The sequence below is a fragment of the Gracilinanus agilis genome, chromosome 4 (genome assembly GCF_016433145.1).
Source record: "Gracilinanus agilis isolate LMUSP501 chromosome 4, AgileGrace, whole genome shotgun sequence".
Lineage (NCBI taxonomy): Eukaryota > Metazoa > Chordata > Mammalia > Didelphimorphia > Didelphidae > Gracilinanus > Gracilinanus agilis.
The window spans coordinates 240,137,532-240,151,909 of NC_058133.1; the positions used below are offsets into that span (position 1 = coordinate 240,137,532).

General features: G+C 36.5%; 1 protein-coding gene across 1 annotated transcript in view; it reads left to right on the plus strand.

The window, feature by feature from the left end:
* DNAH9 (dynein axonemal heavy chain 9) overlaps positions 1-14,378 on the plus strand; it is an 858,849-nt gene that overhangs the window by 464,455 nt on the left and 380,016 nt on the right. The window contains exons 39-40 of the mRNA XM_044675179.1: positions 353-455; positions 3,628-3,867. Of these exons, the coding sequence (XP_044531114.1) occupies positions 353-455; positions 3,628-3,867 (343 nt within the window). The remainder of the gene's footprint in view (positions 1-352; positions 456-3,627; positions 3,868-14,378) is intronic.

Below are 14,378 nucleotides of genomic sequence, written 5' to 3' on the forward strand. Positions count from 1 at the left end.
GATTAATAGTCTCTACCAAAATCTCCCACAAGTAGATGACAGTCTTCCTTCAGGATCCCAGGGAATCAGGGTGCAAACTCCACTTCCTCTGAGGTCTCCCAGTGTCAGTTACAACTTGTCCCAACCACCATGGAGTCCGTCTCAGAGAGAGAGAGAGAGAGAGAGAGAGAGAGAGAGAGAGAGAGAGAGAGAGAGAGAGAGAGAGAGAGAGAGAGAGAGAGCCACACTTCCTGCTTCCCCATTCCATTTGGAATTCTCAAGCCCTTCCTTCTAGGTCTCCTAAATAATAACTAAGTAAACCTCCTTACAACACTTCATACCTTCTGTTGACAGTCATGCTTTAATCTTGCAGGTATGACAGAAATAAACTGTTCCTTAAGGAGATCATGAATGTGCAATATGTGGCCTGTATGAACCCCACAGCTGGCAACTTCACTATCAATCCTCGGCTACAGGTGGCAATCTGGGGTTAAAAATACAAAAGTGAAATAGTCTCTTCCTTAAAGGAGTTAATAATCTACATGGGGAGGGGGAAAGGTGGAGATTCAATATATTCCCAGATCAATAAATTCAATACTTCTAACAGCAAGAAATGCTTCCTTAAGGAGGTAGTATTTGACCTGAGATTTTAAATGAATTAGATGTTCCAAAAGATAGAGGTTGGAAAGAAAAATGTTTTACAAATGCCTGTGCAAAAGCTCAGAGATGGAATATTGTATTTGAGGTAATTTGATTGGAATTAAAAGTATTTAAGAGTAATAATATATAATCAGCCTGAAAAAATAAGTTGGAGCCAATCTGGAAAGGGATTTAAAAGCCCAAGAAATGAGTATATGTTTTGCCCTACATAGTAGTAGGAAACCACAGGAATTTCTGAAGCAAAGCAGTAATATGGTCATGCCTGTGCTTTAGACACATTAGGCAGATGTGTGGAAGATGGGTTGAAGGAAAAAATTGTATATATTCAAGAAAATGGAGAGAATGAAGTGAGAAATAAGAGATGTTTGGGACACTTTAGGGGGAAAAGACAGGGACTGACTTTAATGTCTTATTGTATCCTCATTTTTTAGCAAAATGCCTGACACATAGTAGTCTCTTAATAATGATCACTGACTGATTATCAATTAATTCTTATTTTGGACATATTATGTTTGGATATTCAGATGAAGTTGTCCAGTGGAGAAGTTAGCAATGTGGGACTGGAACTCAGGAGAAAGATCAAGGCTGAATACCTATATCATCATGTAATGATAGTTAAATCTACAGGAACTAATAAGATCACTGAGAGTATTTAAAGAAAATGAGTGGTCCCAGCAAAGAACTAGTAGAATCACAAATGGAACAGGACATAAACAATGACTTGAGAAAGGGGACAGAAATATAGTTCAGATAGGAAACAAACCAAAGCAGAGCAGACTCACAAAAACCCAAGGAGAGAGTATCTAGAAAGAAAGGATATTAATAGTCTCAAATGCTACAAAGCAATTAAGAACAATAAAAACTGAAAAAATATCTTTGTATTTAACAATTTTAAAAGGTCATTAGTGACCTCGTAAAAAGCAATTTCAGTCAAGTAATAGGGACAGAAGCCAGACCTATGAAAGAAAGCTATGAAAGAAAGGAAAGATAAATGCAAAACTTGCCGGAATGATTGGGCCAAATGAAAGCTTATTAAGGATAGGGGAGATCTGAGAATGTGCATAGACAGCAATGAAGGAGTTTGAAATTTAAGTGCAGAGAATGGCTGGTTAAAAAAATAAACTCCTTAAGGAGACAAAGGAATTGGACCAAAGACACAAGAAGAAAGATTGACAAGGGAAGGGATATTTACATTCATGGTCTGTTGACAATAGAAAGTCTTCCACCTAAGCTATTTTTTTAAATCAATTTTGATGCTAACTGTTCCTGAACAATACTTCTCCTTGCCTTTTATATAATATCCAAGTTCCAAAGAAAAAAATTAATTAGGGGGAGAGAAAAGGCTAGTATTTAAATAAGCACAAGAGGGTACTTCAGATCTCATAGACTAAGAGTTCCAAGGAATCTCAAAAGTCACTTAGTCCAATTTCCTACCATATATCAATGAATGAAGGAATGAAAAATTATTTTTTCAGTCTTTTATTATATGCCAAGTACTATGCTATTCATTGGAGACACAAGTAGAAAAGGCAAGATGGTCCCTACTCTCTAAGAACTCGCCTTCTAGTTAAGAGAGAAAATACATCAAAAAGAGTTAAATTACCAGGTGAATGAGAAGGTTATAATAATAGAGTTATAGAGATAAGAGTAAGTTTTAAGAGAAGTTGAAGGTTGTCTGTCTTTAAGGCGCTTGCTAGGAACTCTAGAGAAAGGATTCTGGAATGCAGGGAGCAGAGAAGGAAGAGCTTTGAAGGTGCAACTGACACTTCTTCCTGTCTCGGGCTGAGGAGAGGAAGTAGGAGCTCTTGTTGGCTACCTTGATCTAACCTGTTTTGGAGAAGTTTGAAGCTTCCTGATACACTGAAATACATCCTAAGAAGAAATAACTCTATCTGCTGCATTTTAACAACTTGTCTGAAAGATTTTGCCTGGAAAAATCTTGTCTGTGGGCCCTGAAGTTTTACTTCAGGGTTCAGACCCACTTTGGGAGGACTTAGCCATTTTGAGTCCATTTTTAGCAGATTGGAGACAACTTCTAAGAAAGATAACCAAATAAATAACTGAGGTTAAAACCAGGTAGAGCTGTGAGGGTTTTTGTGGGAATAGCTAGAACAGGGAACTGGTAGAGTAGACTTGAAGAACAGAAAGACTTTCCCATGAGGGAAATTTAGATTCTGTGGGTTGGAAAGCTAGTTTCCCTTAGTGTCAGGACCACCTTGTTTAATCCTCTGTCTTTACTTCAATCTATAAATAAAAATAGTTAGTTTTTCATACAATATATTCTCTAAGACTTCTTTGCGCACTGACCCAGAGAAAGGAAGTACATAATTTCCTAGGTGGTTATCATCATCAATCCACCTTAGTCCTTTTCTTAATATCAATATATCCATATTTTTTAAGGCCCAAGGATTTTAAGAATCCATTAGTAGAACAAATAGCAGGGGAAAGTAAGGTAAATGAGAGTGACCTGGAGACACAGAGACAAGGCCTCCATCTCACCAGAAAAAATAAAATTATTGACTTTTAGCTCATCTAAGTAGCATGAGTTGCCACATCACTATTCTTCCTTTGCTGTCTCACTGAATCTAAGTGGCCAACAAGGAAGGCAAGACAAGGCAAGGTATGTTGTATCTTCTCATCATTCATTCACACCTAATGGGGTCAGGAAAGAGTACAAAGGGAAGGCAAAAGGAAAGGGAACCAGAGTCTGCATGTCATTCCTATCAAGCAGTTGAACCTTGGAGATAAAAAAAAAGGTCTAATCACCTTCATGATAGTTTGTTACTTAGTTTCAGGCTATGGAAGAGGCAAAGTATGTAAGTTCACATGTAGAATTCAAGGCCCTCAAATTTCTCACTGTACATTATTGTATAGAAAAGGCACCCAGGAAAGTGGCATAAATCTTAAGATGTTTCATTTTCATCTGAATTTGTGTTGGCAACAGAAAAATATCTAATCCTCCAACTCCTTTTTTCTTTTCTTATACAGCGTCATTTTAGCATCTTTGTGCTCTCCTTCCCTGGAGTAGATGCATTGTCTTCAATCTATAGCACCATCTTGACTCAGCATCTAATACTTGGTAACTTTCCAGCATCACTGCTTAAGTCTACCCCTGAACTCATTAAGTTGGCCATTACCTTCCACCAGAAGATTGCTGCCACTTTTCTCCCCACAGCAATAAAATTCCATTATATCTTCAATCTTCGAGATTTCTCCAACGTTTTCCAAGTGAGTACCTCATCATCATCATCCATTATAGCTAACATTTGTATAGTTGTTGAGGGTCTTAAAAAGTGCTTTATGAACCTTATCTCATTTAATCCTCATGCCAGCCCTTTGAGGTAAATACTGATGGTATCTCCATTTTACAACTGAAAAACTGAGATGTAAAGAAGTTTAATAACTTGCCCATGGTCATACAACAAATAAAAGTTGGAGTTGAAATTTGAGCCTAAATCTCTTCTGACTCTAAGCCCAGCATTTATCCCAGTATGCCACATTGCCTCTTGGCAATGACTTTTAGAATCTGGAATGAAGAAGTATGGGCTTGTTTTAAGAGTTAAATCTGATCCTCAATGACTATACCATTGATTACTAAAGGAAATATTAATGTCAAAACTCTTGCTATGTTGCATATCAACTCAAAGGGAGCCTCACATAATCAATAGTAGGTAAATGAGTCTTATGGGTTATACAAACAAGAACTTCAAGGACATCATTTATTGTCAACCAAACATTGTAATGGGAAGTAATCTTACAGAAATCTTGTCCAAATGTGAAAGATCAAGTGTAAAAAGAAGTAATTTGCCCAAGATCAAACAGCAACTTACTGACAGATCTGGAGTTGAAACCCAGATCTCCTGATGTCTAATCTAATGCTCTTTTCACTATATCAATTTACTTCTAGATCACTGTCTCAGTAAAATAAAAATGTTCTTTCTTGTGTGTGGATGCAGGAAGGACAGTTTCAAGGTCTTCAGCATGATTCCATATCTGTCTAAGAAAGGAAAGTGACACCAAAAATCAGTAGAATTCCAAAGTCATTTGTCTTTTTCTGGTGGTAGATCACTAAAACTCTCATTACCTTTGAATTGAGCTCATCAAATAATTGTTCCCACTCCAGCTGTCCCCCTAAAAATGTATATGCTTTATGTCTTAGGATGTGATCCTCGGCCATGAGCATTGCTGAAGACTCTAAGGTTCTTGAGTATTTGTTCTCATTACTTCACACCCTCTAAATGATGTCCTTGCCTCCAGTTTCTCCCCTTTCTGTCTCATCTTTTTCCTAGGGAACAGGTCTAGTTGTGTCACTAACCTTCTCAGAAACTTCTCAATGACAGCTGCATTAACCTATGAAAATGGAATAAAATCAAACTCATTATTTAGCATCTAATACCCTCCAAAATTCTCTCTTATTTTGTGATCCCAACAAATGAAAATACTCTATACCTAGACCCTGCTCCCTCACAGAATTCCTAACTTCCTTCAAACTCATCTCAGGTACCATTCCCAACAAGAGCTCCTGATGCCTGTCCCCTGCTGCTAGTCTTCCCCCCCCCCCCATCTCAAGCAGTATTGTTATTAATTTTGTATATATTTTATACATTTAGATATAATGATAGATGTTAAACACTCACCCACACTTATCTTCCTCATAAGGGATTGTTTAAATTTTGGTTTCTGTATCCCTACCACAGGCATAGTGTCTGCACATAAGAGGGCCTTATTTTTTTTTTTTGTTGGTTAATTGATTATATATTTCTTTGTGCATTTTACGTTTCCCTAATCTCATTTGGATTGAGTGGTTTCTCTTTTACAAAATATCTGATATATGTACATTTTTAACACATCCAATGATACCTTTTCAGTTCCAAATTGACAGAGAAGAGTTTTATAGGCTTTCCCTTATATAAACTGTATGTGAAGGTAATTCTTCAGATCAGCCCATTAAGATTTTTTTTAAGTCTGACCTGTTTTAAAATTGGTAGTAAGTATCAATTCCAAGGCAGAAGAATGGTAAGGGCTAGGAAACTGGGATTAAGTGACATGCCCAGGGTCACACAGCTAGGAAGTGTCTAAGGCTAGTTTTGGACCCAAGTCCTTCAGTGTTGAAAGCTATCCAACATCTCCAAATAATCTGATAAGGACTGCTTAGTTGATAAGAAAGAAGTGGACACATCTTTCTGTCAGCTCATACTGCTGCTGTGTCTCTCCAAATCAGTTTAGGATTTTATTTATATAATGTATACCAAATCCAATTCACACACATACAAAGAAGGTTCACATTTGTGCAGTCAAGCTGACGTTATATCATGGTTTTTCAAAGCACAATAAAGTTATGGTTTTACAAATAATTTTCCCAAGAAGATAATGCTGGATAAGAAAAAGTCTCAAGGTTAAAAATGAGCCTCGCTTTATCTAAAAGTTATTTTGCCTGAACTTGCCACTTGTTAAAACCAGTGGAAATGCGCACTGGCTATGGTGGGGGAGGGGGGAGGAAGTTGGAGGGGCCAAGGGCAAAATAAGAACATGAATCATGTAACCATGATAACTTTTCTAAACAATAAAAATTATTTTTAAAAAAGGATTAACATTGATTATATGTCCTTTAAGTACAACAAATGAGAAAAAGGTCAATTATTCTATAAAATTTCAAAAATAAAAAAATATAAGGAAAAGCAATAAGAAAATTAAAATTCATGGAAATTCAATGTTTTTTGTATAAAATTGCAAGAGAAAAACTGAAATATGATATGCACATAGAAGGGAAAAAATATAAAAGAATTTAAAAATATATATATATACATATAACTTAGATTTAATGAAAAGTTTTTTTATCCAAAAATCAGATCCATTTCATGTTCAAACAAAACCTCAACCCCCATATTATAATTCTGGGGTATCGTTTGTTTCTTTGTATCTGTAATTATTTATTCCAATTGATGTTCAGAAATTACACAAATATATTAATTTACAAGAAGTTCAAAATAACTTTCCATTAAAACAACACTTGGGGTTGGTACAGTTTTTTAAGTAAATGGAACATATTTGCTTGCTATATACATTCAAATTTCTGGGACTTCAATTATTACATCAGTTTGCTTTGAATATAGCAAAAGGAGGAAGGGAGTATAACATTGTTTGACTTCAGGTAAGAGTCAGGGATTATTTATCAGTGATATCTTCAATTCAATGATCCATAAATGAGTAATATCAGTTGCAAATCCAATGACTTTTACCTTAAACAGTAAATCAGTAGGATTTGAAAGGTTTCTAAGATTTACATACACAATGAAAAGCTTTAATGTTACAAAATATGATAAATTTTCTTTTCAACAATTTCTCAATGTATAAACTATCTGGTCATTCTTTCCAGTAATACCAAAAAAGGGTTAACAACTTTGCTTGGAATTAAGTTTTCATTAATGTTATCTTGATTAGAGAGGGTTAAGGCAGGGGCTGGTTATTCACTTAACTCATTGTGATAGTCAATCTCCTTTAAGCTTTTAGTTCACAACACAAATCATATATTATTGTAAATAGACATGATCAATTTTTTAACAAATAGCTTTCACATATAGTTTACATTTAAACATGTTTGCAGTTTTCACAAAGTAAGGTACATGTTTTGATAACATTCAAAACAATTTTGTTAAAACCCAATATTTGTATCAGCTTTACTTGCAACATTATTGTCTGAATCACATTAAAATTCAATGAGACTGGACTTCCAGTTAAGATGGCGGCAGAGTAAGGAGCAGCTGCTCGATCTCTCCTAACCAAAGCATACAGGACTCCTCAAGGGGACATAAAAATGAATCCAGACGAACGAAGGAACACCACAACAGGGTGCAGCATTGAAGGTACGCGGAATCAGAGCATTTCCACGCGATAAAGGGGTGAAACAGCTCTCACTAAAACACTAGAGGAAGAAGCCCATCCACCCCCACACACACCACGCACAGCGCCAAGGCCAATGCACAAGAGTGAAAACAGGATTGGGGCAACCAGTAAATCACTAGCAGCCCCAGGGCTTGTACCTGAGAGTTGCAAAACGTGGGACCCAAAGTGGCTGGGGGGAAAGCAGGGACTTTCCTGAGCATCTATACGGGTGAAAACATTGCCCTAGGCACGGACAAAGATCTCTAACCCATGGACTTTCCCGAGCGTCTGTGTGGGTGAAGGCATTGCCCTAGACGAGGACAAAGATCTCGAGCCCAGGCTTGGACCTCGAGTGGGGACCCGGTGCAGATGGGAGCGCAGCTCTGGAAGCAGCCCCTTAGTCTACTGACGGAGCCTTGGGCAGAGGGACAGACCAGGGACTACCAGGAGGTTTGACCCCGAGAACAAGGAGACCGGAGACCTCGGGAGCTTAGAAAGTGCAGGCAGACCCTGAGTGTGAAGACAAAGCTGAAAAGGGCCAAGGCTAACAATGGCAAGCCAAGAACCCCAGAAGAAAAAGATTATCAAGAAAAACTCTGGAATAATCGACAACTTTTACACAGAGAAAATTCAGACAACAAAGGAGGACAAACAAGTATCCAATCCTTCCCAAAACAATGAAAACTGGTCACAAGCTATTGAAGAGTTCAAAAATGAGATGTTGAGGAAGATGGAAGAGATCTGGCAAGAAAATAAAAGTTTAAAAAGCAGAATTTCACAATTGGAAAATGAGGCAAGTCAACTGAAGACCAGAAATGACCAGATTGAAAAGGAAAACCAGTCCCTAAAGGCTAGAATTGAGCAATTAGAAGCCAATGATCTCTCAAGACAAAAAGAACAAATAAAACAAAGTAAAATGACTGATAAAATAGAAGGAAACATGAAATATCTCAATGAGAAAGTGACAGACCAAGAAAAATGGTCTAGAAGAGACAATTTGAGAATCATTGGTCTTCCAGAAAAGGCAGAAATTAATAGAAACTTGGACTCCATACTTAAAGAAATTATTCAGCAAAATTACCCTGAAGTCCTACAACAAGAGGGCAATATAGACATTGAAAGGATCTATAGATCACCCTCTACACTGGACACAGAAAAGTCAACACCCAGGAATATAATAGCCAAATTCAAGAGCTTTCAAGTAAAAGAAAAAATCTTACAAGAAGCCAGAAAGAGACAATTCAAATATCAAGGAGCACCAATCAGGATCACACAGGATCTGGCAGCCTCCACACTAAAAGACCACAAGGCTTGGAATACGATATTCAGAAAGGCAAGAGAGCTGGGCCTTCAGCCACGGATCAACTAACCATCGAAAATGACTATATACTTCCAGGGGAAAGTATGGACTTTCAACCAAATTGAAGATTTCCAAGTTTTTGCACAAAAGAGACCAGGACTAAATGGAAAGTTTCATACCCAAACACAAAAATCAAGAGAAACATCAAAAGATAAATAGGAAACAGAGGGGAAAGAAAGAAAACTCATAATTTTTTAAATTTTACTCTTTAAGGGCTTAAACAAGATCTAATTATCTGTATTCCTATGTGGAGAAATGCTATGTATAATTCTCTGTAGTGAACTCTATTCACTATTATAACATTCACTATTATAAAAACCAGAAGAATAATTCATAGGGAGAGGACAGGATACTAAATGGTCTAAGATGATATGGGGGTTGGGAAAGAGGGGGGTGAATAGTAGGGGACACCAAGAGAAACTTGAGAGAATGAGAAAAATAGGATATTCTATTACACACAAAGAGGGCATGGGAAGGGGAGGGGACAAATACTATTATAAGAAGGAGAGGAAGAGAGCATTAAGAGGAAATAATCAAACCTTACTCTCAGTGTAATCAACCTGGAGAGGGAAGAGTAGCTTTATTATCCATTCAGATAAAAAACTCTATCTAACCCTAATGAGAAAGTCAGAAGGGATAAACCAAAGGGAGCAGGGGAGTGGGGAGGTCAAAAAAGGGAGGGAAGAAGAAGGGGGAGGGAATTCACTTGGTCTTTAAAAAAACAAAAAGAAGGGAACAACAAGGGAGGGGGCAGAAAGGGAAGTCAATCAAGGGTGGGGGATAAGGAATACCGGCTCAAGGCAAACCACTGGTTTAAAAGAAAATAGAGTAAGAAGAAGGGGTGGGTCTAGGGGAGGATACAAAAATGTCAGTGAATGCACAACTGATGATTGTAACTGAATGTGAATGGAATGAACTCCCTCATAAAACGGAAGCAAATAGCAGAGTGGATCAGAAACCAAAATGCTACCATATGTTGTCTACAAGAAACACATCTGAGGGGGGTAGACATACACAAGTTTAAGGTTAAGCACTTGAGCAAAATCTTTTGGGCATCAAATGAGAAAAAGAAGGCAGGAGTGGCTGTTATGATCTCTGACAAAGGCAAAGTAAAAATAGATATGATTAAAAAAGACAAGGAAGGTCATTACATCCTGATTGAAGGCAGTATAAACAATGAGGAAATCACACTGCTCAATATATATACAACAAGTGGTATAGCATCCAAATTCCTAAAGGAGAAACTGGCAGAGTTCAAGAAGGAAATAGATAGTAAAACCATAATAGTGGGAGATCTAAATATTCCTCTTTCAGATCTAGATAAATCAAAGCAAAAAATAAATAAGAAAGAGGTAAGAGAGGTGAATGAAGTCCTAGAAAAATTAGATTTAATTGATATGTGGAGAAAAATAAATAGGGGCAAAAAGGAATACACCTTTTCCAGCTGCACACGGTACATTCACAAAGATTGACCATGTAATAGGGCACAGAATCATAGCAAACAAATGCAAAAGAGCAGATATAATAAATGTAACCTTCTCAGATCATAATGCAATAAAAATGATAATTAGTAAGGGCACCTGGACAGGCAAATCAAAAACCAATTGGAAATTAAACATTATGATTCTCCAAAACCAATTTGCCAAAGAAGAAATAATAGAAACAATCAACAATTTCATTGAAGAGAATGACAATGATGAGTCATCCTACCAAACTCTGTGGGAAACAGCTAAGGCAGCACTCAGGGGGAAATTTATATCCTTGAGTGCATATATTAACAAATTAAGGAGGGCAGAGATTAATGAATTGGGTGTGTAACTCAAAAAATTAGAAAGCAGGGGCAGCTGGGTAGCTCAGTGGAGTGAGAGTAAGGCCTAGAGAAAGGAGGTCCTAGGTTCAAACCCAGCCTCAGCCACTTCCCAGCTGTGTTACCCTGGGCAAGTCACTTCACCCCCATTGCCCACCCTTACCAATCTTCCACCTATGAGACAATACACCAAAGTACAAGAGTTTAAAAAAAAATTTAAAAAAAATTAGAAAGCGAGGAAATTAAAAACCCCCAGATGAAAACTAAATTAGAAATACTAAAAATTAAGGGAGAAATTAATAAAATCAAAAGTAAAAGAACTATTGAATTAATAAATAAGACTAGAAGCTAGTATTTTGAAAAAACAGATAAAATATACAAAGTACTGGTCAATCTAATAAAAAAAAGAAAGAAGAAAACCAAACTGACAGTATTAAAGATGAAAAGGGAAACCTCACTTCTAATGAATTAAGGCAATCATTAAGAATTATTTCATCCAAATTATATGGCAACAAATATAACAATTTAGGAGATATGGATGAATATTGACAAAAATATAAATTGATTAGATTAACAGCAGAAGAAATACAATACCTAAATAATCCCATATCAGAAATAGAAATTGAACAAACCATCAAAGAACTCCCTAAGAAAAAATCACCAGGACCTGATGGATTCACAAGTGAATTCTATCAGACATTCAAAGAGCAACTAATCCCAATACTATACAAATTATTTGATATGATAAGCAAAGAAGGAGTCCTACCAAATTCCTTTCATGACACAAATATGGTACTGATTCCAAAGCCAGGTAAACCAAAAACAGAGAAAGAAAACTGTACACCAATCTTCCTAATGAACATAAATGCAAAAATCTTAAATAGAATATTAGCAAAGAGACTCCAGCAAGTAATTAAGAAGATCATCCACCATGATCAGGTGGGATTTATACCAGGAATGCAAGGTTGGTTCAACATTAGGAAAACCATCCACATAATTGACCATATCAACAGTCTAACAAACAAAAATCACATGATTATCTCAATAGATGCTGAAAAAGCCTTTGACAAAATACAGCATCCATTCCTATTGAAAACACTGAAAAGTATAGGAATAGAAGGACCTTTCCTAAAAATAATAAACAGTATATACCTAAAACCATCAACAAACATCATATGCAATGGGGATAAATTAGAAGCCTTCCCAATAAGATCAGGAGTAAAACAAGGATGCCCATTATCACCTCTATTATTTAACATTGTACTAGAAACACAAGCAGTTGCAATTAGAGAAGAAAAAGAAATTGAAGGTATCAAAATAGGCAGTGAGGAGACTAAGCTATCACTCTTTGCAGATGATATGATGGTCTACTTAAAAAATCCTAGAGAATCAACTAAGAAGCTTGTAGAAATAATCAACAACTTTAGCAAAGTTGCAGGATACAAAATAAATGTACATAAATCATCAGTATTTCTATACATTTCCAACACACTAGAGCAGCAAGAAGTAGAAAGAGAAACACCATTTAAAATCATCCTAGACAATATAAAATACTTAGGAATCTACCTACCAAAACAAACACAGCAATTATATGAAAACAACTACAAAACACTTTCCAAACAAATAAAACTGGATCTAAACAATTGGAAAGCCATTGATTGCTCATGGGTAGGACGAGCTAACATAATAAAAATGACCATTCTACCCAAATTAATTTACCTATTTAGTGCCATACCTATCAAGCTACGAAAAAACTTCTTTACTGAATTAGAAAAAACTATAACAAATTTCATTTGGAATAACAAAAGATCAAGAATATCAAGGGAAATAATGAAAAAAAATGTGAAGGAAGGGGGCCTAGCAGTACCAGATATTAAACTGTACTATAAAGCAGTGGTCATCAAAACGGTATGTACTAGCTAAGAGACAGAAGGGAGGATCAGTGGAATAGACTTGGGGGTGAGTGACATCAGCAAGACAGTGTATGATAAACCCAAAGAGCCCAACTTTTGGGACATGAATCCACTATTTCACAAAAACTGCTGGGAAATTTGGAAAACAATATGGGAGAGATTAGGTCTAGATCAACATCTCACACCCTATGCCAAGATAAATTCAGAATGGGTGAATGACTTGAATATAAAGAGGGAAACTATAAATAAGTTAAGTGAACACAGAATAGTATACTTGTCAGATCTCTGGGAAAGGAAAGACTTTAAAACCAAGCAAGAGTTAGAGAAAATTACAAAATGTAAATTAAATGGTTTTGATTATATTAAACTAAAAAGTTTTTGTACAAACAAAAACAATGTAGTCAAAATCAGAAGGGAAACAACAAATTGGGAAAAAAATCTTTATAACGAAAAACTCTGACAGGGGTCTAATTACTCAAATATACAATGAGTTAAAGCAATTGTATAAAAAATCAAGCCATTCCCCAGTTGATAAATGGGCAAGAGACATGAATAGGCAATTTTCAGGTAAAGAAATCAAAAGTATCAATAAGCACATGAGAAAGTGTTCCAAATCTCTAATAATTAGAGACATGCAAATCAAAACAACTCTGAGGTATCACCTCACATCTAGCAGATTGGCTAAAATGAAAGAAGGGGAGAGTAATGAATGTTGGAGGGGATGTGGCAAAATTGGGACATTAATGCATTGCTGGTGGAGTTGTGAACTGATCCAGCCATTCTGGCTGGCAATTTGGAATCATGCTCAAAGGGCTATAAAAGAATGCCTGCCCTTTGATCCAGCCATACGATTGCTGGGTTTGTACCCCAAAGAGATCATAGATAAACAGACTAGTACAAAAATATTTATAGCTGTGCTTTTTGTGGTGGCAACAAATTGGAAAAGGAGGGTATGTCCTTCAATTGGGGAATGGCTGAACAAACTGTGGTATATGTGGGTGATGGAATACTATTGTGCTAAAAGGAATAATAAACTGGAGGAGTTCCAGGCGAACTGGAGAGACCTCCGGGAATAGATGCAGAGCAAAAGGAGCAGAGCCAGAAGAAGATATACTATGGTAAAATCAAATGTAATGGACCTCTGTACCAGCAGCAATGAAATGACCCAGGACAATTCTGAGGGATTTATGGTAAAGACGCTACCCACATTCAGAGGAAGGACTGCAGGAGAGGAAACATATAAGAAAAACAACTGCTTGAACGCATGGGTCGGGGTGGACATGATTGAGGGTGTGGACTCGAAACTACCACACCAATGCAACTAGCAACAATTTGGAAATTGGTCTTGATCAAGGACACATGACAAAACTAGTGGAAATGCTCATCGGCCATGGCTGGGGGGATTGCGGGGGGTGAAGGGGAAAGGAGGAGCATGAATCATGTAACCATGTTAAAAATGAATGTTAATAAATGTTAAAAAAAATAGGCATGGAGGAGACTAAACTATCACTCTTTGCAGATGATATGATGATATACTTAAAAAATCCTAGAGAATCAACTAAGAAGCTTGTAGAAATAATCAACAACTTTACCAAAGTTGCAGGATACAAAATAAATGCACATAAATCATCAGCATTTCTATATATTTCCAACACATTAGAGCAGCAAGAGGTAGAAAGAGAAACACCATTTAAAATCACCCTAGGCAATATAAAATACTTGGGAATCTATCTACCAAAACAAACACAGCAATTATATGAAAACAACTACAAAACAC